The sequence below is a fragment of the Ambystoma mexicanum genome, chromosome 1q, assembly GCF_040938575.1.
Source record: "Ambystoma mexicanum isolate Mex_15411 chromosome 1q, UKY_AmexF1_1, whole genome shotgun sequence".
NCBI lineage: Eukaryota > Metazoa > Chordata > Amphibia > Caudata > Ambystomatidae > Ambystoma > Ambystoma mexicanum.
The window spans coordinates 323,658,396-323,684,008 of record NC_090922.1 but is presented as its reverse complement, the minus strand read 5'-3'; the positions used below and the strand labels follow the sequence as shown (position 1 = coordinate 323,684,008).

The following is a 25,613-nucleotide window of genomic DNA, read 5'->3' as shown; positions in this document are numbered from 1 at the left end:
ATTAATACTCTCTTTCTTCTTGGGATTAGCGATCAAACCCTTGCATGGATTGAATCCTACCGTGCAACTCACAAATTCTCTGTCTCCTGGTGTAACAACACCTCTCAACTCACTCCTCTAACTGTTGGTGTTCCACGAGGCTCTGTCTTGGGTCCTCTCCTCTTTACACCCTACACTTCTGCTCTTGGGGCACTAATCTCATACTTTGAGTTCTCATACCAACTCTTCATGAACGACACTCAAATCTTCTTCTCTTTTTCTGAACTCTCCTCTGATCTGTCTATCTACATTTCAAGCTGTCTCTGCCATTACATATTGGATGGCTTTGCACTCTCTGATGTTAAACTCTACCAAAACAGAGGTACTGTACTTCCCTGCCAAAAGCTCTCTCATCTCTCTGCCTATCCAGTTCCCCCCTGACACTCTCCCCTATTCTTATTCAGCTAGAAACCTCTGCGTCATCTATGACCCTTCTCACACCTTCTCTACTTTCATCTCCAAAACTGGAAAAGCAGCTTGCCTCAACCTCCTAAATATTAGGAAAATCAGGCAACTACTTCCTTTCAACACCACCAAGCATCTCTTAACCCCTCTTGTCTTCTCTAAACTGGACTACTGTGCCAGCATCCTCTTTGGTATACCGAACTATGCTTTCTGTCCTCTCAAGAAGATCATTAACTTCACTACCAGGACTCTCTTTGGGCTCCCTCACTTCACACCTACTTCCTCGTACTGTCACCAGGCTGGATGGCTGATGATGCCAAACAGGGCCAGATTTAAATGTCATCTCCTGGTTCACAAATCTATCCACGGTAAAGCAGCACTGTAGCTATCCTCCTCTATAATCCTTATCGCAATCTCCTCTCTGCCTCCTAGGCTACCCTTGTGTCTCCAAGCCCTCCTTGTGCTGTCTCTCTCTTCCGCTCTTTCTTTCTTCTTGCTCCACTTGCATGGAATTCTCTTCCCCCGAACATCCGAGGAACAGTACACACAGATTAGTTCAAAACCAAACTAAAAGCCTACCTCCTCGCCTCTGAGTTACCCTCTTATCCGACCTCTCATCTGCCTGGAAGCTAACATGTTTCCCTCGCCTCGAACCTGCCTCTGTCTCTCACTTCCCCTGCTTCCATTCTAGCACTTCACCCATCATGGTCACGTCCTGAGCACAGCTGGCCGCACCGCCTACCTGCACTTAAAAATGTCCAATGTTGGTTGTTCTTCATGTATATCCACTTATGTATTGTCCCTGTGACTGTTCCATTTACTGCCCTGCACAACCTGGTTTTCAGCCCATTGTAAGAAGTTCACTGCTTTCCATCAAATATGATTTCTTATTTATTGTATGTTCTTTTGTGATCAAAAGAGCATGATTTCTCCTGTATTTAAATACATAAATAAGTAAACTGATGGTTACAAAAAACCTTCTATACGTTCTTTTACAGTTTATTAGGAACACTACAGGTTGATATAAGACTGCCTTATTACATATGCATTGGTTGTATTGAGAACATAAATGTGAACCATTATCTGGGCAGGAACAACCTCTTCATCGATTACTGTTCTTTTCCCCAGTTTGTAAGCCCAGGGGTTCAGCCCTCCAGTTTCACACTCCAATTCCTGCATGTCAGCAGATCCAAAGGCATTGAGGTAAACAAAGACACGCCCTTCGGCCTGCCTGCTTCCTTTCAACTGAACGGCTCAAAATGGCGGTATGGTATGCTGTTTTGATTGAGCTTTCACACTGCGTTGGAAGTGCACACACGGCCGGAATCATTGGATTAAATGGTTCAATGATGCAGGACTGTGTTGCTAATGGACGGCTCAAAGGTTCTGTGCACTGGAGGATGCAAGGACTTGGCAATGTATAGATACTGCATGGTGAGAGGCTGAAAGTTTCAGGCAGCGCCTCTGGCACAAAGTACCTTTGTTTTTCTCTTTTACTGGCTGGTTCCCCTATCTTTTTACCTAATGGGTCCCAGTGGCGGCTGGTGACTTTGAAAGGTGGTGGGGCGTAAATTTAGCAGGGCGAATTTAGAAGCGAGCGAGTGAGTGAGTCCGACCCACATCAAGGGGTGAGCGGGGGATGGGGGTTCCCGTGCAAAATGTTTGGAAAAAGGGCTTCCAAAATGTCCAATTTACTAACCAAACCAACACAAAGATTACCTAAAAAGTACTAGGATTTAGGTACTAATGATGGGAGGCTTTACCATATTAATGTCTGGAATGCTTTCCTAGCACTAATGAATGTTAAGGGGCAAGACAGAAAGTAATTTTTTCACCGAATCCCACAAAATGTTCAGGTCACCTTTGCAGATAATGTCAACTATGTATTTCTTAAAGCCATGCAAGTAAGTATTTGCAATGCCAACATTTTTGGCTTGTGTGTAGGCTTGGCATAGGTATTTGCCAGGCACTGCAATAATTAGACTAATTGGCCATTAATTGTAGCAGCTTCAAAATGGTGTGAATACCTGGGCATATAGTAACAGTGCCTGGCAAATGCCTAATACCTATACAGAAGGCCAAACTGTTGGATTTGCCAGTGCTTGCTTTTGACCGGATTTCAATGAAGGATATCCAACAAGCTCTGAATGCACACTTGGTTAAGAAATGTTCATTACACTAGTAATCCATTTACAGCTCCAACTAAAGCATTAACTCTCCGAAGACTGCTTTGAAATAACACTGGCAGGCACTTCAAGCACAAAGTTCGATGTTACTCAACGACATCCCAGGTGGATGTGTTTTAGGTGGGGAGGGGCAGGAAGTGGGTGGGAATCGTCATAGGGATTAGCATGGCCACGGAAGTCAATGGGTGGGTAAATAATCAAAGAACACATGCAAGCTTTGTGTGCCTGCTCATATCCCTTTTCCCCACTACTGTACTGCAAATTAATCGTTTTTGCTTATAGGTTGCACTTTAGCTCCACCCAATAGCTAGAACTAAAAAGGGCACCCCCTTGCTTTCTCGAGTGATTGTTTGAAAATCTGACCCCACATGTTTACACCATTACTTCCATACATATATTGGGGCTGTGGCATTTTAAATATCACTTCTTTGTATAATTCTGACTGCTCGATAGCAGCAATCACATGGTATATTTACAGCATGTATATAAAGAAGTACATGGAGTAAATATTGTTTTTTTACCACTCACAGTACTTTCTACGTACCCAATGCCGTAAATATCCCATGCAATCCCTCTGGGTGAATGAACGGGCAGCAGGGACCAGACAAATGACAATATAGGTACACATCCAGAGAAGGCAAATAGCCGAGAAGTGAGGTTGCGCATCTTATAGTAGAGTGTGCATACATGCCAGTGCAACCTCCAAAGACTCATCAAGGACAAATGTGCAAGTGAAGCTTGTGTGCGCACTGGTCCTGGTGGCAGTGTATGTCATGTCTGGCATCTGTGATGCAAGAAAAGAAATCGGAGAAAGGGACCCTGAGCGTTTCCATGCCACGTGAAATGTATCCTGGGATTGTTTTAAATTGGCGTAAATGGATGAATGCAGAAAGTGTTGTGATCTGGCTCCAACCCAAATGCGGTGCGGTTAGTTGAGGGGTTACCTAGTACACTTAGGTGATTATCGCCTGCAGTAATATCACGGGGTGATAAGGCAGCGCCTGCTGTTGTGCTAATGCTCGAGACCCGCATTCTGCTTTTGGAGCATTTGGCTCAGACATTCAACACGATCCTTTCGATTCGAGAACGACACTTTAATTATAAATGTGTGTGTCCACAATGTAATGTTAGTTTTAATTCAACGCACTAACAATATCATAACTGCATGTTCTTTTTGTTGAGGATTTCCAATTTTTAGGGAGACACACTTTTGTAGTCAATAAAACTAACATCCTTACATTTCTCCATAAAAAGGCCATCTTTAAACTTGTAATAGCCTTGCTTTTTTTTTAAGTACATTTGCGGACGGGCTGCGCGCGCTTTCATAAATGGGTGAAAGTTAAGCAATGCGCTCCTTAGAGCGTAATTTGGAGGGTTGATTCATTTCATCTTAAAAGAACAAAAGCTAAATAGAGATTGGGTAAAGGTATTCTTGAATGCCCTTTATTCGAAAACACCAGGAAAGGCAGTGGGCCTGGCAGGCGTGCTGTAATATTTTGCTTGCTAAAGTACATAACGGGGAATGCTGATGTACGTCGGTCAACGGAATTAAAAATGCAAAAATAATAAACGGCATCTATTTAAAACGTGGGGTTGTGTCGCCTGCACCGTGAAATATTCCAGTCATATATGTGCACACAATGTGCAAATACAATTCATATCAAAGAGTTCTCTGTCGGTGCATCAACCTGCTCTGTGCGCACTGTGATGAACAGAGGCCTATCTAGCAACAACTATGGACAGCGTTAGATCTTGAAAGCACTTATGCGATTGAAGCACTGCATAGCCTGAAAGTGGTATCGTGTATCTTGATGGAAGCGGGAGGGGGGCATTCACAGCCAGCATAGTTCGGTCGATCTGTGTGATTTGCGTGGATTCAGTGTTGGAATGAAAACCAGTTCCGCGGCACCTACCCCAGGCATTTAGTACATCAAATCCGTCTTAACATCAAGACAAACTGCAAAGCATTGCTGCTGTTTCAGTATTTTGATGGAATCTCATGAACAAGCCCCGATCGCCCAGTCACCCCTGCTCAGTGCACTCATTTGCCTACTGCCTCCGGCATCTCACCCTCAAGCGTTGAGGCAGCCCAGGCTACTTGTTCGACAGTTCGCCCCTCTCGGTTTCCGTCGTGACCTCTTGTCACAGGGGAAAGGAGAGCGTTGAAATTGAAAACTGGGCTCCGGGCAGGGCATGGCTGAGGCCGTACCGCGGCTGGGCTAGTAATGGTTCAGCCACGTGGTACAGGCTAGAGGGGCAGCACTTACCGTTCAGATTCAGAATCCTCAGATGGGTGAGGGTCCACAAGTGAAAGCAAGGCTGCACTGCGCACGTGGCTCTACTCTGCTGCTGCATGCTATCTTGTTCTGGGGGCTATAGAAGCTTGGCCGACCACTCCCTGGCTGAGGGCTCTGCAAGTTTGAAACATACTGAGACGGTGGCGCACGTGCGCCCATCACCCCACCTACAGTCATCACAACACGATTATCATTGGCTTGCAAACAGCCAATGAAAATCCCGAATATTCTGTTGCTATGGTGTAATGCAGATGAGGATCCTACACTGCGCTGCTTGCGCACACATTAATGCTGGCGGGGCCACAGCTCTAGCGCCCCGCCAGCCTTGTTTATGATAATGGGTTACGTTAAGTGCGTGGAGCCTTTGAGCTCCATGCACTTTACTATAGGAAATAAATGCGTAAAATGGGACGCGCCCCTCTGTATGTGTCAGGCCCAGCTCTGACACGGCAAGATGATTTCATTATTTATATATGTACTTAACATTGCAGCCACATCGCGTGTAACAAAAAGGAATAAACATAGCCAACACTTTTTCTCTGTGCTCCCTGGGGGCTGGGAGGGCGGTGCCCCTACGCCCTAAATAAGCAGCCGCCACTGGGTCCTCGTCAAAGGCCGCATCAAGGGCGTGATTCCTGGGTCCCGGCGCATGTCTTCTCAGACAGCTGGCTGCGTAGCCTCCATCAGTTGGTTGCAGCTTTTGTTAATTATATGAGGTTCGTGTTGTGTCCCTATGCAGAGCCCGTAGTTTCCTGCAAGGGAGTGAATCGGGTACGGATATCGTAATAAATGGTCGTGGCTATACTGCCTAACTGTGAGGGCAATGGCTACAGTTGCCGGAACCATATATGACACGTTTGTGAATTTTCTCTGTGATTCAAGGCTTGAATCTACACCTGAGGGGAAAACCAGGCAAGAAGTCAGCGAAAATTGAATGTGGCAGCCCACAGTGATTTGCTGGCGCCCAAAACTTCAAAACAATACAACGCTGTGATTGATAGGGGAGATTGCCGTTCAATCACCGAGTTTTTCGTTTTATTTTTTTGAACCTGGTAACAGCCCAAAAGAAGAAGCCAAACCAAAGAGTAAGTGACTTGTGAGGGGGGATAGCTCAGGTGCAACGCGAAAGCAAGAGAACGCAGTGCAGCAGAGGTTTAAATCCTGTGCTATTAAGCGTGTTATAAAAGAAAAATTATAATTATGCTGTCGTCTTCCCAAAACTGGTCTGATGTCAAGGTTCTGCTGGTATCTGCAAAACAAAACCAATCCTTCTCCTTCTGAGAGCAGGGGAAATTATGGGGAAATACCCCTCATGTTTATGAGGTGGTTTAACCTGTAGTTCTGATGTATTTGCCGCATGCTGTATTTTTGACATACGGCATATCTCAATACTCATTATGACTATTGTCAGTAAAATAGACAGTATTCCAAATAACTGTTTTCACTAATTCTGCCGAACTCATAATGAATTGCTACATTTTCTCTTACAACTTCAGGGCCACTTAATGGCACGTGTATTAAGGAATTATTCTGTAGCATGTTTTTTATAAGTATGGTTAATCAAACTGTTTCTGTCGTTTCATGTTTTTTATGTGTGGCTATTAGGTGGCTCTTAAGCACCACCTATAAGCCAAAAATGATTGCATTGGAATACAGCTAGGATGGTGATGCCAAGTGCGGGGGCCCCGCAGCTTGTGGGTACTGTTTGGTTATTTACCTACCTACTGACGTCCCTTGGGCATGCCAAGGGCTATCTCCACCCGCTACCGGCTCCTCCTCACCAAAAACACATCCGCCTGGGATCTCATTGAGCTAGCACTATCAAGCAGAAACATCAAACCTTGGCCTTCCAGTGTAATTGCTAAGCAGTCTGCTGAGAGTTAATGGCTTAATTGTAGTGGAATAAAAGAGCATTAACCAAGTGTGCCTTCAGCCCCTTGATTTATATCTGTTCCTTGGACTGAGCCCTGTTAAAAACTGGGAAAGCCGATGCTTTTGGCTTGTATATGGGTATTAGATAGGCATGTGCCAGGCGCTGCAAGCATATTCCCATATAATCACACCATTTTCCAGCTGTTGCCGCCTTATTATCAGGTAGTAATGCTATGGCATTGGCTGGCAAATGGCAATTCAAAGCCTACACAAAAGCCAAAACTGTTGGCTTTGCCAGTGTTTGTTATAAATGCCTGCATGATCTGGCGGCGGGAATTTTATTTTCTTGAAGACCATTTTAGGGTAGAAAAGCCGCCTGATATTTTCTGACTGAAATAGGTGCTACTTTTGTGGGAGTCCACATGTTTTTCAGCCCGTAGCCATCAGCACAGGCACTCAGCGAGTGAAGCTTTTCACATGAGAAACAAAGAGAAGCTATTCTGTCACTGGCACCTGTGGTAGAGATGTTAAATGACAAGGTATCAACAGATTTGGAGCTCATACCAGTGGAGCAATGTTCCTCTTTTATTTATTTCAGTGTCAGCGTCCATGTCTCGGGAGGATAGCTCAGGGGCAATGTGCTCGCCTTGGAAGCAAGACCACACAAGCGCTTTATAAATAGCCTATCATGCCTAATGAAACGTGTGGGAGTCACACAGATTCAAGGGAGTTGGAGCATAAGAACCTATGAGGACTCTGCTACAGACCAAAGCCACCCCTTACCAGCCCAAGATGGGGCGGGCCTGACTGCCGCAGCCTCAAGGCTACCACAAACATGCTCATAGTTAGAGCACCTTCTGATGATATTTTTGCAAACATAGTGACCCTCCAACTGAGTTGCCGTTTGTTCACATATTGCGCAATCTGCAACAAGGATTTAAAACACATTTGTATCTTTCCTGCTAGTAGGTTTTACCGCAAAGCAGCATAAAGACACTTCCCAGCCCAGTACAGGGGGTGAATTAATCCCATCTCATCAATTCAGAAAGCGACCAGCAGGTGGTTGATTGGAGGGCAATTATCGCCAAGTATTATAACAGCCATTTAAAGTACATCAAATGAATCATGAAGTGAAGCAGCAGCACTAGAGTCACTGCTATTAATGTAAACAATATTTAAACATTCGTATCATTTAAATAATTAACAAAGTGTTGCCATTTCTTGTCATGTTTGAAAGAAAGAGAAGGTGAGTTGGCAATACCTTTCTCCATTCCATGAACATCACAGATAATATTCTGCCAAGCTTTAATAGAAGTTTCAGTAACATCTTTCCAATTACATGTAATTGAGAATTGCCAGGAGTTTAAATAGGTCAAAAATATTAAAAGATGTTTTCATTTTCCCCGCATTAAATGCTAAACTTCCCAGCAAGATATTAGTTAGCCTTAAAGGAATGTACATTTTAGAAATGTTTTGAAGGAAAATCCAAACTTCGTTCCAAAAAGTATTCACCAAAGAACATTAAAAAAAACATATGACTCCTTTCTCTCCCTTTTACTAGATCGCATTTCTCTTTCGTACATATCTAGACAATGGTGGTCATTACGAGATTAGCGGACCGGAAACAACGGTACCGGTAAACTTGCCGGTACTGTTGTTTCCTGACCAGCAAACTAGGAGTTCTGTGGGAGGGTGCCCTCCCTCCCGCCAGGACTTCGTCACCTGCCCGCAGACCTTGACGGATACCACTGGCACCATTCATGAATGGTGCCGGTGCATCCTTCCTCCTCATTCCCATTGAGTCCAATGGGACTGGAATGGGAATGGGGAGTAATATATTCCAGCGCCCGGGAATAAGGAATTACTTGGACCGCCAGGGCTATAAGGCCCCCGTAAGTCCCCATTGCTGGGCGCCAGCAAAAAAATTACTCTGGCGACAGCCGTTCCATTTTTACCGGCACGGCTACCGCCGGACTCAAAATGAGGAACACTGTTTTTTTTCTATATGCTAATCCCTACAATATCAATCTAAATTATTTACTGATCCCTCATTGTCGTTGAGATTATTGATTTGTAATTTGTGTTTGAGTAAAAATAAAATTCTAAAAAATAAAAAATAAGCAATTTAAATGTAAATGGTATGCAGGTCAATCTACAATCTGTACTTCCAAAGATACTCGCTCCTGTGGCCCTCTTGTGCCCTCTCACAGATACGTGGCTGCCAACTGGCAGGGCAGACGGCGGATAGCCTTGCATTTCCAAGGCTGTAGGAGCCAGTAACTACTCCATTTCTCTATGAGTGTCTAAGATATCATGTGAGACCCCTATGAGTTCTGGTGCCGTGCATCCTGGTACTCAAGGAGTGTGTGTGGGGGAGGATCCCTCAGCATAGCACGCACTCAGGATATTAGATGGCTAGGGGATAGGTCAACTCATTGCCTCCAGGTTCTACGCCTCTGCCCGCCTACATCAATTTTGCAAACACCACCGGGCAGTAATGTCACTGAGAAAGAGCCTACAGATATACTTACTGCAGTGCCCACACTTCGCCCGGCACCACTCCGGCTGTATAAGTGGGCAGTTTGCATGGTGCATTCCAGTACAGAATGTGTGGTTCGAGTTCTCGCAGGCCTCTGTAACAGACAGGGTGAACAGTCTATTAGCTTTCAACAATTTGGTGGTTCATTCATGCTTCCTGGTTTTAAAATGTGGCCTACGCTTGTTCTAAAAATGGCCAGCCTTTATTAGGATATGCAACTGTGTGAAAAGACATAACAAAGACTTTCCATTTCCGAATCGGCTGAGAAGTTTGGTTATATTCGAATTCTACGTTTTGGTACATGAAGAGCAATAGGTGAGAGTAGACCCGGACGAAAAATGTTTATGAGTCTTAAAACTCTGTCTAATTATAGAAGAGACCCCGTGTGGTGGGAGGGAAGGGGACATGTTGTATGGACCAGAGGTGACCTAAAAACACAATTTAGAAGTATACATTCTGTGTCTCAAGTCAGTCTCTCTGTTTATACAAGGAATAATAAACAGATCACAAACTAAGGAATGCGAATTAACAATGGCAGTTGTGCCTCCCAGGTCTTAAACGTTTTCCGGAATGACAATTGTTGAATAAGAGTCCTGATTGGAGATGACATCTTCATGTCTTTCTGGGGCTGTATGATGGAAAATGTGCACTAGCTGAAGTGCAATCATCACTAGTGAAGGGAATGGCCCTACTACAAATAAAATATGATTTCAATGCTATTTTCCACTGTTTCAATGATTGCCTCAGTCCTAGTACTTTGCTGTGCTGCAAACATGCCTGAAAGAATACGGTTTGTGCACCAGGGAAATGCTTGCCCTTGTGCTAATTGCAATTGCACCAATCCACAATTTCTGTAATAAGCCTCATGCTGGCGAAGGACCTATAGAAGCTTTCCGAAGGCGAGTGTAAACTTGCAGACAAAATTGTGAACATGTGAATTGAGATGGGGCTATCCAGCTCACTAAAAGGACTTGTGAGCTAAAAGCAATTGAAAGTGGTCACAGCTGTACACTGAAAGTCAGTGGAGACAGAGCCCAATTGGCTGAACTTGAGCATGTCTCCCTGCTTTCTACACGGGAGAGTAAATGTTCAGGAAGCCCCAACTATCAATGGTTGCAGAATCCAACTCTTGAGTTGACTAATGCAGAGGGGTTTCCACGCCATTGTACGACAGAGAGGACATTCACCTTACGAGGCTTCAGTAATGGGCATATCAGCCATTCTTGAGTAAGAATAAACTTCACTTTCACGTCCGGGGCTAAGCAGTGAGGCCGGCCAATAGATTTTCCTTCATGTGGCACTAGCCAATTGGATTGGAAATCTGATAAATTCGATAGTTCGCCACAATGACAATTGCAGAGGATTTTCTGATAGATGGAAATGAAAGAATAGCGAATTGCCTCTTTTTTGGCCAGTGAATGAATATATATATATATATATATATATATATACATATATATATATATATATATATTTAAACAGCCTCTTACATCGATTTATTATTGTGGGTGAAGGGTGCCTGGAGCGGTTAGCCAGTGTAATTTGATCAAGGCTGGGATTCTGAAATGACTCTTGCATAGCCCCTTGATGAGACATGCTGTGGCGTGGAGGACTCTCCTCTTATGTACCATGGTTGAGGGGGCTAAGCTAATCGAGGATAATTCCCTCTCTTCACATGGGACACGATCTGAGAGTGTTCTGTTGACTTTCGGCTAGTTTTGGTTAGGTAGGGCATGATTGTGCACAGGGGTGATAGTGATACAGTTCTGTCTGAGTTCTTGCCTTATGTGTTTGTAAAGTTAGTTAATTATCGAGGGGCAAGTCACTCTATGCAGACCGTGGTATGGAAATGTCAAAGCTCAAGGTGGGCAGGCAGTTCTAGATATTCTGGTGCTCTGTGTTTGCAGATGAGCAGAAAATCAGTTTTTGATGGGCTGAATTTGAGGTATGCACTGAGCATCCATGTTGGGACCATTGGGAGACAGGTTTGGAGTCAGTGTTGGTGCTCAACTAAGGATACCTTAGTTGAGCACAATCAACTAATTTGTGTGCTGCTGCCGCCCTGCAACATGGGGTAGGAACCATGTATTTGTCCATTGATTGACTTTGCATCTGTGTGCTGCTGCCGCCCTGCAACATGGGGTAGACGCCATGTATTTGCCTATTGCCGGACTTTTGTAACTGTGTGTTGTTCCCGCCCTGTATCATGGGGTAGACGCCATGTATGTGCCTATTGCCGGACTTTTGAAACTGTGTGTTGTTCCCACCCTGCATCATGGGGTAGGCACCATGTATTTGGCCACTGATTTGACTTTTGCATCTGTGTGCTGCTGCCGCCCTGCAACATGGGGTAGGCACCATGTATTTGCCCATTGATTGACTTTGCATCTGTGTGCTGCTGCCCGGCAACATGGGTCAGACCCAATGGATGTCGCCACCATGTACTTCTCCTGCACTTGGCGTATGCTGTATTACTTTTTGCATGTTCCACGATGTAATTCACACTCTACTCTTCCGCTTATGTAACCTGAAGCACTTACTGTAATCGTATTCTTAAGTTAAAAGCGCCTAGATACCTCAGGGTTTTGTGTGCTATATAAGTGTCAAAATAAATAAATACCTCAAGCTAGAATTCAGCGCAGTCAGTGTATAGATGAATTTGGAGATGGGGTTGGCCTAGTTCAGGTTTGTGCAACTCCAGGCCTCGAGGGCCAGAATCCTAATGGTTTCTCAGGATATCCTTCATTAGTATTCTTGAGATACAATGATTCTAAATGATTGCACCTTTTTTCTCATAAATATTAATGAGGGATATCCTGAAAACCCATCAGGATTCTGGCCCTCGAGGCCTGGAGTTGGACAACCCTTCCCAGTACATCAGGAACAGCCTATTGCACTAGTATCTTGTGATTCTTTGTACCTCTTAACAAAGAGTACACTGATATCACATACTACTATAACTACAGTCCAGCGTAAGCAGCACAGGTGCAAAACACTATCTCTTATCACAGGCGATACCGATATCACTTACTGCTTGCCTGATCCTGAGCAAGCACCACCGGTGCAAAACACATCCCCACTGAATTGTTGTTGCCTTAACCTATCAGACTATGGGCCTCATTACACGGATGGCAGAGAACCATGGCGCTATTAGCGCCATGGTTCATGCTGGTAAAATACCAGCACCGCCTTGGCGGAAAGGGGAATTACCGCCCCATTCCAAGGTTGGCGGGGTGGTAATTCCCGCTTCCACCATTGCCCTTCCCCATTCCCATTTTTGCCCCATAGGGCTCAATGGGAATGGGGAAGGCGCTAATTACGGTACCGCAAATTGCAGTACCGTAATTAGCTCCCTGGGTCCCTTTGCGGGTTGATTTTTAACGCCTGCAAGAAGCAGGCGTTAAATCCCCCAACCCGCAAAGGGACCTCGTAGTAAGGCGGAAAGGATTTACCGGTACCGGTATTTTACCGGTACCGGTAAATCCTTACCGCCATCTGTGTAATGAGGCCCTATGTATTGAAACATGTTTTTAGTTCATGATGTTCTGCCCTCATTTTGAGCAATTACCAACAAAAATGCACTGTAAGGCTCTCTGATGTTCATCTGTCTATCCATATCCTACTTCGATGCGTGCAGAGTGGTGACACAATGAGAGCCTGTAGTACTTCTCAATAAGTGAGGACTGACCTGAAAATCCAACAATGTGCGATCATTTTGCTCAAGTGTACTCAGCTACACAACCAGCAGAGGCATTGGCGGCTGCAGCTGCATTGTTTTCTCAGGTGTTGCGTGTGGTACAGCATGTCTAGTAGGTCAAGCAGAGCTTCCTTCTTTGTAGTGTTGCCCTTATTGAAGATGTTTGTGTGGATGAGGCACACAGTGGTCGGTCGGTTAAATCATTGGTGACCCTGTTTGTTGAGTTTGGTGGACTGCACATGAGGTGAGGGTTGGCAGTTTCTGTGGGTGAAAGGGTAAGGAGGCAGCAAAGGAACTTGGATGTGGTTATAATGGCAGCCGATGGCTTGGTGCATGGCCAGGATGATGTGTGGTTCATGCCCAGTCCTCCCCAAGACTTGTGGGAACCATTTTTCTGTTGTATGTTTTAGACAATGGAGGGGAGGACATCCAGTATTTGTGTGGAGGTAGAGGTTATTGAGGTTCTTGCAATAAGATGATGGTCCAGGTCATGCGTGGTGATTGTGTCTGATATGATATGATAGGTTATTTATAACACGCTTAATACCCAGAGGTTTCTAAGCGCGGAACCCAGGGATCAAACCCGTGTTGCTCCATGTCATCTTGCTTCCAAGGCGAGCACTTTGCCCTTGAGCTATCCTCCAGCACAAAATTGGGCTATCTGCTGACTGCAGGACTGCAGAATGAGCATTGATGAGCACGAGGTTCAGGGTTCTACCTGTAGGTTATGTGTAAGATGTGGGGTGGGTATTTATAAGATGTTGCTGTAGTGTGTTGTACATGTGTGCTGCATGTGAGTTGTAGGTTTCTGGGTGACCAAGTGAATTATGAGGGGTAAGGAGTAATGTGATGCACTTATTCTCACCGTTACCCTAGACACATGGATCGTACGTTCTTGCTCTAGGTCTTCCCAATACTTAGCAGGACCAAAGCAAAGTCACCACAGCAGTTGTTGTCTGTGTCTTTTTAAACAGAATAACATTTCAGGGGACTGGGAAATACAGAAAATTCACCAACAAATAAACATTTGGAACAGAAGAACACCTGATTTGCTTTTGGGTAAATTTAATTCTCTCACCATTGCTCAACAGTACTCTTTCACTTAAAATGGAGATTGTCGGGTACGAGTTTCTAAAGAACAGAGGGCATTGGGGGTGTGCAGTGCAGCAAGGGGCGTTTTATTTACAGCTGTCAGATGCAACATTTGGTACTTCAAATTGTCAACCTATTGTTCCAGGACCAATATGGTTACTAGACCTACTGACATACTACTGACAACGATTTAGTATAGATAAATCTTTTTTTAAATGGCGTAATGTTGTTTTTTTAGGTTCCATATGCTTATATCGCAGGGAAAATGTCGCCAGGTAGCCGACTTTTTTTTTCCTAACCCCTAAAATACTTTCCCCAAATATTCCAGGAGTGGTTTAATTTTATATTATAAACTCCAATCCTAGATCATTTGGGGAAAGTGCTTGATTTTACTGAGGGTGCATTTTTTGGGAAATGTCACCCCCTGGTGGCCATTTCCCAGGCGACCTCATCACTGGACACAGCTTTTTTTTTAAATTTCATCAGAGCAATATCAATCTTTGATTTTCGATCACCAATTACATCGAGCACAGATCCTGCCACAATACTCAGAACAGGATCCTTTGAAAGATGAATGCATCGTATGTGCTGTGCATTGCATGGTGTTTGCTGACCACTGACTGGGCTCTACCTGAACAGTCGGCATAGTCCCACCCTTGAGAACAGGTGCACGTGCAGCTCCTGGGGTTCAGTGTCCCACAGTTCTTACATTTCAATGGACAGTCTGGAAAAAAATCAGAAACATGGGCAGCTGTTACAGTGCTAAATTTAGTTGAGTTCAGTCTCACTTACACTTCAATTTTCTTGCAATTATACAAACTGGTAATTGTTATGGGACGCAAGAGTCATCATGCACTAACAGGCGCCGGCAACCTGAAGCGGTATTGCCAGTCAAGTACTGTCGAGACACAGTGAATATGTTTCACAGCTCCAAATTAAGTGATTTGCTGCTTGATCCCCCCTTGAGGATTCTCTTGCTCTGGGCAGGGGATGAGGGAGCCGAAGACTATGCTGGAGATTCTGAGCAGCAGTTGAGAGTAGGGTGCTTCTAAAACTAAGGGCCTTGTTACAAGTATGACAGTATTCTGATGGTAGTACCAGCCGGGATATCGGCAAACAGAATTACTGTACTGGTACTTGGTCTGGCAGAATTACCGCAGGAGTACAAGTGGCAGTAAGGGTGTTCAATCCCCATTCCTTGGAGTCCTATTGGATTCGATGGGGGGGATTTGCTGGTATTACTGTCACCGGTAATACCGGTGGAAGTAATACCAGCTATTTTTGCTGGTAGGGTGTCAGAATTGATAAGATATGATATGATATGGCATTTGGAACGCGCCTATACACAAGTGTTTCAAGCTCTTAGCTGGAGGTTATTCCAGCAGCCCTTCCAGTAAACTCGTATTTTTGCTGGTGCAGAAACATGCCGGTATATGGTTATACTGGCACGTTATTTTCGCACTCGCAAAGTTGTAATGAGCACTGTGTTGGTGGTAGAATCTTCTACCCAACAATGGGCCTCATGCCAAGTTTGCCGGGCCAGAGATAAGGGTGCCAGTAAGCTCACTGGCACCCTTGTTTCCAGACCAGCAAACTACGGGCTTGCCTGCTGGAGCCACTGTGCCCGACAGGTCTGACCCTGCCGGGCACAGCGGTCATGGTAAGCAAAGCCTTCAAGGAAGCACCGGCACCGTTAACAACAGTGCCGGTGCTTTCGTGTCCCCACTCCCATAGAGTCCTATGGGTCTCCACAGGAATGGGGATTAACAAAAGTACCGGCGCCTGACTTCCCGGCTGCCGGACTTGTGATTTTGTACGGGACCGTTGGCAACCCGCCGGTAGCACCGGTAGGTTTACCGCCAGACCCGTAATGAGGCCCAATGTCTATTTGTGCCCAGACAAACCCAGCACTGCACTGGTTAAGGCTGTCCAGGGGTGGGGTATCTATACCTGGGCACAAAGAGACATTGTCAGATGGAGACGTTTTGTAACGTCATCATCCATGATCTGATGCAGGGCATTAGAGTGCTCCTCCAACTCAACGACTCAACGCGTAGAGGACACAGCACCTGCATCAGGAACCCCCGACAAGGCAACTGGTGCCACCCAAGACACCCCTGTTGGGAAGCTTGCTCTCCATTCAACGCCTTCATCCAGCTGTCAGGAGGTAGCTGTGCTCTCTTGTGTTTTACTTAAGAATGGCTCACTAGTTAAATGTTCGCCTCTCACATGGTGCCAGCCCACACTTCCTGGGTTCGATCCACCTAGCCCATCATTCTTCTGAGGTCGATGAACTGGGCACTATTAAATGGGGTAACAATAACATCTGTTACTACAGTGCTTGCAAGTCACTAATAACACAAGTAATTTTTATAAGGTGTGCAGCCATCCAGCTAAACAGTCATCTCTTTGTGCACAGTGCTTATTAAATATATACCTGAGCACCCCGCCCCCCTCACATTAGCTCTGGGGTCCGCCTTTTAATGTATTGATTAGGGAAAGAGACCCGGAGCAGCCACTGTTGATGTTTTGGGTGCACTATGCTCGTCTACAACCTCTCTGTCCAGGTACCTCTCACTCTGTGGCCTCTGACCTTTAACCCATTGCCAGGGCCTGGTGCCATTCACTTTCACCCCCTGATTCCTCATAAATGTCTCCCACCGCTCCACCCGAATTCTCCCTCTCTTATGTCCTTCTGCAATCTCTCTGCTTCCCCAACAGCGCTTTGAGACAGACTTCAAGGTGTACAAGGCACTATAAAGTGAACTACATCATACATGTGGAACACACATTCTAATGGCACTTGTGGGACACAGAAAACACGAAGCGCCACCACTTATAGAGCACCTTTGATTCATGTTTGGGATTTCGAGGAGTTATTTTAGGGTAGTAGAACCCACATCCTATTTGCACAAGACATTAGGGAATTTTGGGGGCTTGTGGACCCCTCTCGCTGTTTGAAAGTATCTTGAGGGGGTGATTAGGGATCGTATGGACCATCGTCCACTGAGAACATGCACTATGGGCTTCCACTCCAGGTTCGGTGGTCTGGGCTGATGGTCCATCCCCTTTTACTCAGTCACCTTTCAGTCAGTCTGTTCACTCACAACCCCCAGTGTCCTGGTCCCAAACTCGTGTCAGGGGGTGTACCTGGGCCACCCCGCAGGTAATCTCCCTCTTGCGGCTTTCCTCAGAGAACTGTGAGCCACACTATTCAGACAAGTCTCTAATTGTGTGTGGGGGGGCTCGGTCTCCACCCACAGGGAGTTGGGGTGGGGGGCGGGTACCAGGATCATCAATGATGGGCATGCCTCGAGCCCTGGGACATGTTTAGAATCTGCATTACTGTGAATCAATCTGAACACCTCACTCACTAGCACAAAAAAACGGACAGGCCATACACAACATAAACACAAATACAACTGTGTTCCTACTTCTGTGCCGCTGGCCTGTTGCGGGGGGCGGGCAGAGGGTGTGCACCCAGGCACACTCCTCTAATTGGAGGAGAGCGTCCGGAGAGGGACGGGGGAGGGAATGGGGGTGTGAAAAGCATTCATGTACTCTTTTCACACCCTCATTCGCGCAGAAAGAGTCGTGCCGGGCCCTATTTTGGGATTTCAAAATCGTGTCCCGGCAAAAACCAGGGCCGTAGCCGTCCACCTTTGCAAACCCAGTACAGGTTTTATAAAATAAAAAAACTCCCGGGACCCCGGGACGGAGGGCGATTTCCGGGGACTGTCCCGGGAAAACTGGGACGTCTGGTCACCCTATCCATGTTGCTAACCTGAGACTGGGTCTGAGAGAAGGTACTGTCCGCTTCTGCTTTAACCCGGGAGCAGTATCAGAGAGTGGGCACTGGACACCATTTTGACATTATTAACAGGCTGAAGGGGGACGCTGTGTGCCGTGCAGATGTCTGCGGAGGACATCAGGTTCAGAATGCTGCTGCCCCGTAGTAGCATACATAGTGAGAATTGTGGCAAATAGTCGCTAGACAACAGCAAAGGAAGCGGGCAGTGAGTTGGCAGCGAGAAACAGAGCTAGCTGATCCTTGCTTTGAGGCTCAGGCTCTGCGACACTTGGTGACCCGGCGTCTTAGATGAGAGGTCACTCAGTCCACCACTGAGTGGGCTGACAACTGCCACCAGAACCACTGAAAGAGCACAGGTCAGTGGTCAAAGGAACTACAAAAAGATACAGACTTCCATTTGCAACCAGGTCCATACATGTTTGCAACAATGTGTGTGTGAATGCTGCCAAGATTGAGTAAACACACTGATGAGGGCTCTGCTGCCATAGGCGATAGTTGCGGAACTTGCTCATGATCTATGCTGGCATCCACCCTTTCTTTGGTGTATGCTCCAATCACAGCTCTCATGGCTTCTAACACTGTATAGCGTTTCAGCGGCATCTTACGTCTTCTTTTGCCAGCCTCACTTGTGGGGGAGTACGATCAGCGATTCTAGGGCCTCATCACGAGTATGGCGGTCCGGAAATATGGGTGCAGGTAGCAACGCACCGGCACAATTTCCAGATTGCCATACTCCGAGAATGCAGGTAGGGGCACGGATCCCCCGGCAGGCCTGGCATGCTGGGAAATCAGGCCCCTACCGGCATTTCTCTCATTGAAGCACCGGCACCGTTAACAACAGTGTCCTATGGGACTCCATGGGAATGGGGATTTACCGTTGCGCCGCCACTTGTGATATCCCGGTGGCACCGGGATGTCAGGAGGCGGAATCAGTGTTACGCGGTTGGAGCCAAACGCACCAGCGGTTACCGCTAATCTCATAATGAGTATGTCTGTTCAGTGAGATACTGAGCTTTATTAATAAACTGCGTCCTTGTTTTGCCACAAATAAAATATGCCTGGGCGAAATTTGTAATGGGAGTCAGGTGCAGATAAACGCAGGGCCAACAGCAGCTCAAGACTGGGGGAGGGAGTGGGGGGAGAACAATGCCCGACAGCCTATGTTAAGAGCCTTTTAAGAGTTCATCTTCCCGTTAGGATCACAGTCAATTTGCAAGGTCAAACCTGCATTTTGAGTAAAAGGTTGGACCTGGTATTCCCCATTAGCACCACAGGGACTCCTATCTACTCTACTCAAGCAGTTTTCATTCTCTCATTAGAATCAATGGGAGAGATAGACCAGGTTCTGACTGGCTGAGGGCGATGCTGATCCTGGTGCTGCGGTATGCACAATGTTGGGTATAGGCCCGTTGTTAAAGCTGTAGCCTTGGTTCAGTATTGTATGGATGCTTTTCCAAAGGGATCTAAGTACGGGGGATTTTCAAATGCTTTTAGCTTCTTGCTGGTGGCTTTCCCAGACTTCCCAAGGGCAACAGTCAACAGTGGTGCTTCTTGGTCTCTGATGGTGGAGCAACGACTCTAGTGGCAATGGAGAATCTCTTCAGGAAGTCTGCTCTGTTGCTGGGCGATGTGAGAATTGCTGGGTCAGACCACAGATAAACTTGTGAAGCTGAGGAGCAGTGTGGTTTGTCCACAGGCAGAAGGCACACTTCCAATGCCAAGAAAGTGCAGCTGCCAGCTGGCATCCAGCGGTCACAGTTCAGGTGTGATTGTGGCTGTTCTGCCCACTTACTGTTCTTCCATATTTCCTTGCTTGTTCTCGGCTACTAAAGGCTTGTATGATAGCACAGGGTAAATCAGGAGGCAGGGAGCTCAAGTGGTTCTACGGTACCATTTGGCCCAGGAGAAGTTGTTTCCATTTGTTGGGTCAGACGGTCAGAGTACCAGCTTTGTGGCTTCCCTCCCCCAGACTGCTCAGTCATGATCCTCACTTTAGGATTTTAAACAGGGCACTCCAATCAATGGTCCGTTAGGAGGTTGAGTCCAAAGAGCACCAAAGGGAGAGTTTCTCTACAGAGTTGACCCTACTGGGTCCACAGTCTAGAATGCCTTCTACCCTGAAGGGTTACATAACTGGACCTCACTGGACGCCATCTTAGGTTTAGTGTTAGTCTAATGACATTAATGTTCAGCTGTGTACAATATGCACCAGTTTATTGTACTGATTGACTCTTCTTTAGATGTTCTTTAGGGCTATCTCTATGGGGTCCCCAACTCCAGTGGGAGGCCTTTATGCATCTCAGGGATCCTTCAGCTGCTCTTCGGAGGCAGATGACCTGGTGGGTGTGCGCCATTGGAGCATTTCCTTGGCTAGGCCCTGTAGTAGGCATGCGCCTCCTCCATGGGGTTTGCCCCTAGTCTTGAGAGCTTTGCGGGATCATTCAGTCACACCTCCTTCTGAAGTTGATAAACTGTTCAGTCGAGGTAGGAAGGCCTTCACTCTGACTGACCCTAAGAAAGTGCATTGGGTCTGTCAGTGCTTTGGCACATTTCTTGGAATGTCCCTTTGGTCATCTGGTAGACATCAACCAGGCTGGTAGCAGCGCCTTGGGATGAAGCGAGGCATATTTTGCAACATTTTCAGGTCAACCAAGTGGGCCCCTCACATAGCTTTGTACCACCAGGCTCAGGGGTGTTGCTCTGCAGTCGGTTCATAAGCGATGTCATCTTTGTTTATCATTGACCTTACTGGTGGTGTAGCATTTCATGTTCATCGTGTTTGCCGTTTCATTAGTCCGAAGCACATCCTATGGTTCAATTTAAAGACTGGGACGAGGATGAGGGATGGAGAGGTCGTGCCATAGGTTACTTTCTGGTAATCGTCATTACTCTTACTCCTACTATTATTCTCCACCGTCCATAACTCTTACCCTTTAAGTGGTAGGTTGTTCTTTGTGGGTATAGCTATTTGTTATTTACAACAATTGTCTTGGGCAAAGGTTCTATTTATGGCCAGGTGGGAGTTAGGGGGTAGAGGGTGGCTGTTGGACCTTTATTCTTAAGGTGAAGGGCTCCTGTCTCTGAGGGGTTGTCACATCGACATCTAGGGGCTGTAAGGAGGAGGAAAGTAAGGCTAAGAGTACTGAGGTTCGTTCAGCAGGCCCATCCGCCCTGCATAGTTGGCGAATGGTCTTGTGGTGACGACGGTATGAGCTGCTCACAGACAGGGATCTATTGGGAGTAGGACATCACCTCGGATGGAGAGAACGTGGTGAAAGTGGTGGGTGACAGTAAGTACAGAAGGAGAAGGTAGTGGAGATGTTAGTGTGGGGGGTTATGTGGTGCTACTAATGCCCGATACATCCCACCCAGTCCTCCTCAGCCTGCCCCACATGACTGGAATTTGGAAGCTATTGCGCACTGTTATACTGTCACATCTGGGCCCAACCAAAGTCATTGTACACTAGTGTGACGCTAAGGTAGCCGGAAATGGGTTGCCCCGCTGTGCACTCATAAAGAGCTCAAATGCACAAAGGAATACCTCCTTAATCACCATCCGACCACCCTTCTCCGCAACCCCCTTTCAGTCGGCTGCATCACCAAGGGCCAATGGCTTCGGTAAAAGAGGCTGCTGGCATTGGTCCAGCAACGGGCCGCCTGCCTCAGAAGCAAATGAGAACTTTGCGGGCATCGGCATAAAAAGGTACACCATACACAACCTGGATTCTAGATGGGTAAGTAGCCGCATAGGGGGCGCTTTCCACCCTGGAGTTCCAGAGTGGCGCCAGGACCATGGGAGTTGCTGCGTCACTCTGAACCCCTTCCTGGAAAAGAACCCTGTTGTTATGCCTGTCTATACCAATGACTTAGATTGTGGCACAATTCACTCTTACATATCACCGTTTCTGGCAATGACCCCGCGCTGGCAATGCCCCAGCTAAAGTGCCCTGGGAAGTACAGGAAACGCATTTAACGTATTTGCACAAGTAAAAAAAAGCTGTCTCCTCACAAAAAAACTCCTCTTTGTTTTAGCACATTGCTATGGAAATGCTTCAGGGTTGCAGGGCCTAAATGTGTTCACAATGCGGGTCTGAGCTCATGATAAAACAGTGTGGAAATCTGACATTCCCCCCTCCAGTTTCCAGCGCCACCCTTCTGAAGTGGGTGGAAGTATTGGAGCGGACATGTGCTTTCCAGCAGCAAAAGCTGTTTAAATCTCTCCTTGTGGGAGCAACATGTGCTTCAGGGGCACTGCCAGCCTTTCTTAAAAACTGCCACTTTTCGATTTTAAGAAGTGTTCTTAAACATTCATTAAACTAAAAAGGCGATGATGCCGTCTCAGAAATGCTTATATTATATTATACAGGGGAAAAAATGTGCAGGAGAGTTTAAAGTCATCTCACAGGCGCTGTATGGTAAATCCTTTTATTGACGTGCTAAACCAGTGCTGCTGAGAGGAGAATCCCTTCCACGTGGCTGCCCTGCATGCCTGATGGTTGCTAGGGCTCTTGTCAAGCCATAAATCAGGCACACGCAAAAGCTGATACTTTCTTATCCTTGCACAACCTTCTTTATCAGAATATGATGTGTTTAAGGAAAGTGTTCCTCCTTCATGGATGAACACTTTCTTACATGTTCACGCACCTCAGAATCGGCCCCTGAGTAGATGCTCTGGTGAGGTGGCTTAGTAAAGCAACATTACAGACGAGCACCTAGGGAAGTGGCAGCCTGTACCTCAGCTCCCCCTTCTCCCCCCACAAAAATTGATTTTTTCTTTTGTATACCAAAGTAGGAGTATTCAGACATGTACCACCTTTCTCCTTGCCAACCTACTGATGTCATTACTTACATCTCAAAACTGCATACCTGTTTCCCTTTACTGCTACCACTCTGGAGCACACTCTTGCATTTCTCTACAATTTCCCAAATACGCTCGAGAAAAGGAACATGGCCTGCCCCACCTACAAGACCTTCATTAAGAGAAAGAAAGTGTTTGCAGAGCCTGAAGTGCAGAGAGTGCTGCACGCAGATGGGCTGGCCCTGCTCCCGGCTTGCAGCACACTATCCCGGGTGCCCCGACCTCAGGCGCAGTGCTTCATTTGAAAAAGAGTGAGAGCCAGGGCTCAAATCGTTTCTCACACGCCTGTGACGCATCGAGTGGGCACCCTCGCGCCACTGTTGCCACCAGCCATGGCTGCTCCCCGCAGTCTCTGCATACTCGGGGCTAGAGCGGCAACTCCCAGCAGCTCCTTGGGGTTGACGGATGCACTGACTTTGATTTGCGATTTACAAATCCCATTCTACCCATTCCACATAACATAAAATAGCTTAACATACTTGTTTTGTACGGAAATGAGACAGATTTTTAGGTGCTTCTTTAAACACGCTGTCATTGTTAACACGTGGCTCTGATTTTATATGTGACAAGTGGAACTTGACTGTCTAGGCACCGAAAATAGAACAAACATGCGTTCCTCCTATGGTAAATCGATAGACAAATGCAGGCAAAGTCATTGCTGTACTGATGACCTTTGCTGCTTGCACTCAGGACAGGCGCTCCTCCTCGGCCTTTTCCCTGGCATTGCCACTGTCTTGGTGCTCCTGGCCGTGCTTTGGTTGTCAACCTACCCTACTGTGGCACTGCTGCTGGTTCCGATGGTCGCGCGTCAGCACAATGTCACGTGGGCTGACTGGAGCAGTGTGCAGGCAGGGCACGCACAAGCGCCCAGCATTTTCCCCTTCCAACTCATTGTCATTCATGAAAATGGATAACTAGCCCTGCCGCACCAGTGTGGGGGAACAGGTTCATGAATTACAATGAGCCGGCGTAGGATGCAGAGACACGTGGCCAGAGCAAAGTGCTATTGCTTGTTCTGCAACCACGACTGACTGAGCGTTAAAACAACAAGGTCACCAAACCACATCATAATCAAACTGAATCGAAGTCAATAAGCGCAGGGGTTTAGAAAGAAGTGCTGGGGATGAGCCCTGGCAAACTCCCCCACAGATTAAGCACTGCAAGTCAGCTCAGGTGTGTTTATAACCTAATGGGCCGCTTTACGAGTTTGGTGGTATCTGGAAGGTACATCCACCCAGATACCACCAAATGGTATTACTGTTACCATTACTTGGTCTCGTGGCATTACCGCCAGATTATTAATGGTGGTAGGTGGTGTTAGTCCCCATTCATTTGAGTCCATTGGACTCAATGGGGGATTTCGGCGGAATTACTGTGGCAGTCATTCTGCCGAAATTGGGCACAAAGTTGGCAGATTTACCTCCAGCTCAATCCGCCAACGTTCCGCCAAACTTATAGTTGGGCAGTGCGGTCATGCAGCGGTATACAGTAATACCTCCGCATTTTACCCGCAACGCCCAATTTATAATGAGGCCCAATATCTCTTAAACATTTCTAACTTGTGGGCGCTGGGGTCAAAACACCTCTGTGGGTATAAGCATTGTTAAAAGAGTTATTAATAAGAGCACATTCCTAAAAATAAAGAAATTGGCTCTTACCACAATGTTGATTAGGGCACTTTACTGTGGGGGAAAAGCAAAGAAAGAAGAGAAATCAATAATGAACCAAATTCTCCATTAAAAAAATTCTTCACAAGTACATTTTTTGCATAGACATTGCACGTAGGTAACGAGGGAGATAACAGGCTGGTTTACGGTCATAAAAGCTGCACAACTTTATGGAAGATCAGTTTTAATGGCAACATTTGACACTGTCACTGCTATTTATTTATCTGCAGGTGCCAGGGAAGCAGGAAGGTATTGGTGGAGGTGCGTGGGTGGACCAATGAAAAAGGAAGAAAGAATGGTAAAAGAGCATAACAGTCAAAGCAACCATGTGGCTGTACCTCTGAGGGTCCAGGGCCCACATTGTCCAAGTCAGTGCTAAACAAGAAAGGGATTCCACGGCCAGGTTGACACCTACAGTAGTCGCCACACTTTGATAGTACTGGAGATGTATTCAGGGCATGGGCGGCCGGGCGAGGGCTCCGGTCCTGATTTGGCCTGAATGTTAGGCAGGTTGAGCTCTGTGGAATAGATGGTTCCTCTGGACTTTACTGAAGGGCACCCTGTTTTGGTTGAGTCTGGGGTTCTTTAAAAGGTAATTGCGGAATGCAGGACCAGTCACTCCAGCTTTTTCTTCCGCTGAGGTTTTTCTGCGGCGGTGCCACGTGGATGCGTGCCGAGATCGCTGACCTGTGCTTTCTTCTAGTAAGGTACAGATGGATCACGTAGGGAAAGTATTTCCAATCGCTCCATCATATGCCTTCGGCCACAGTGCACAATGCCTTGAGGGTCACTTTTGATTCTACCTGGAGCCACTGTAGGGTTGTATCTTGGGGGGGGGGAGGGTAATATGGTCAGATCTTTTGAGCCCTAACACCAGCCTTGCCGCTCTGTAATGAACAAGTTTCAGGTGTTTCAGCGGCTTGGCCAGCCCAGCATTCAAGGTGTTGCACTAATCCAGTCTGGCCATTCCCAGGGTCCAGATTTCCTCTGGGTTGTGTGGAAACCTCAGGAACATGGGGATTTTATGCAGCATGTGTAGTTGGTGGTTGGTGTTCCTTTTTATTAGTAAGACCTGGATTCTATGCTCCTCTCAGAATCAAAGGTCCCTCCCAAGTTCTTGCCAGTGTCGATTGGTGCAACGTTGGGAGTA

At 46.5% G+C, this 25,613-nt stretch overlaps 1 protein-coding gene across 3 annotated transcripts in view; it reads right to left on the bottom strand.

The window, feature by feature from the left end:
- LOC138527863 (cysteine-rich venom protein pseudechetoxin-like) overlaps window positions 1-25,613 on the bottom strand; it is a 369,308-nt gene that overhangs the window by 17,137 nt on the left and 326,558 nt on the right. For 2 of the 3 annotated variants that reach the window (XM_069639209.1, XM_069639192.1), the window contains 3 exons: window positions 24,455-24,478; window positions 14,759-14,851; window positions 9,331-9,432 (listed from right to left, as the gene is read on the bottom strand). In XM_069639209.1, the coding sequence (XP_069495310.1) occupies window positions 9,331-9,432; window positions 14,759-14,851; window positions 24,455-24,478 (219 nt within the window). The remainder of the gene's footprint in view (window positions 1-9,330; window positions 9,433-14,758; window positions 14,852-24,454; window positions 24,479-25,613) is intronic. The other variant, XM_069639201.1, reaches the window with a different exon arrangement.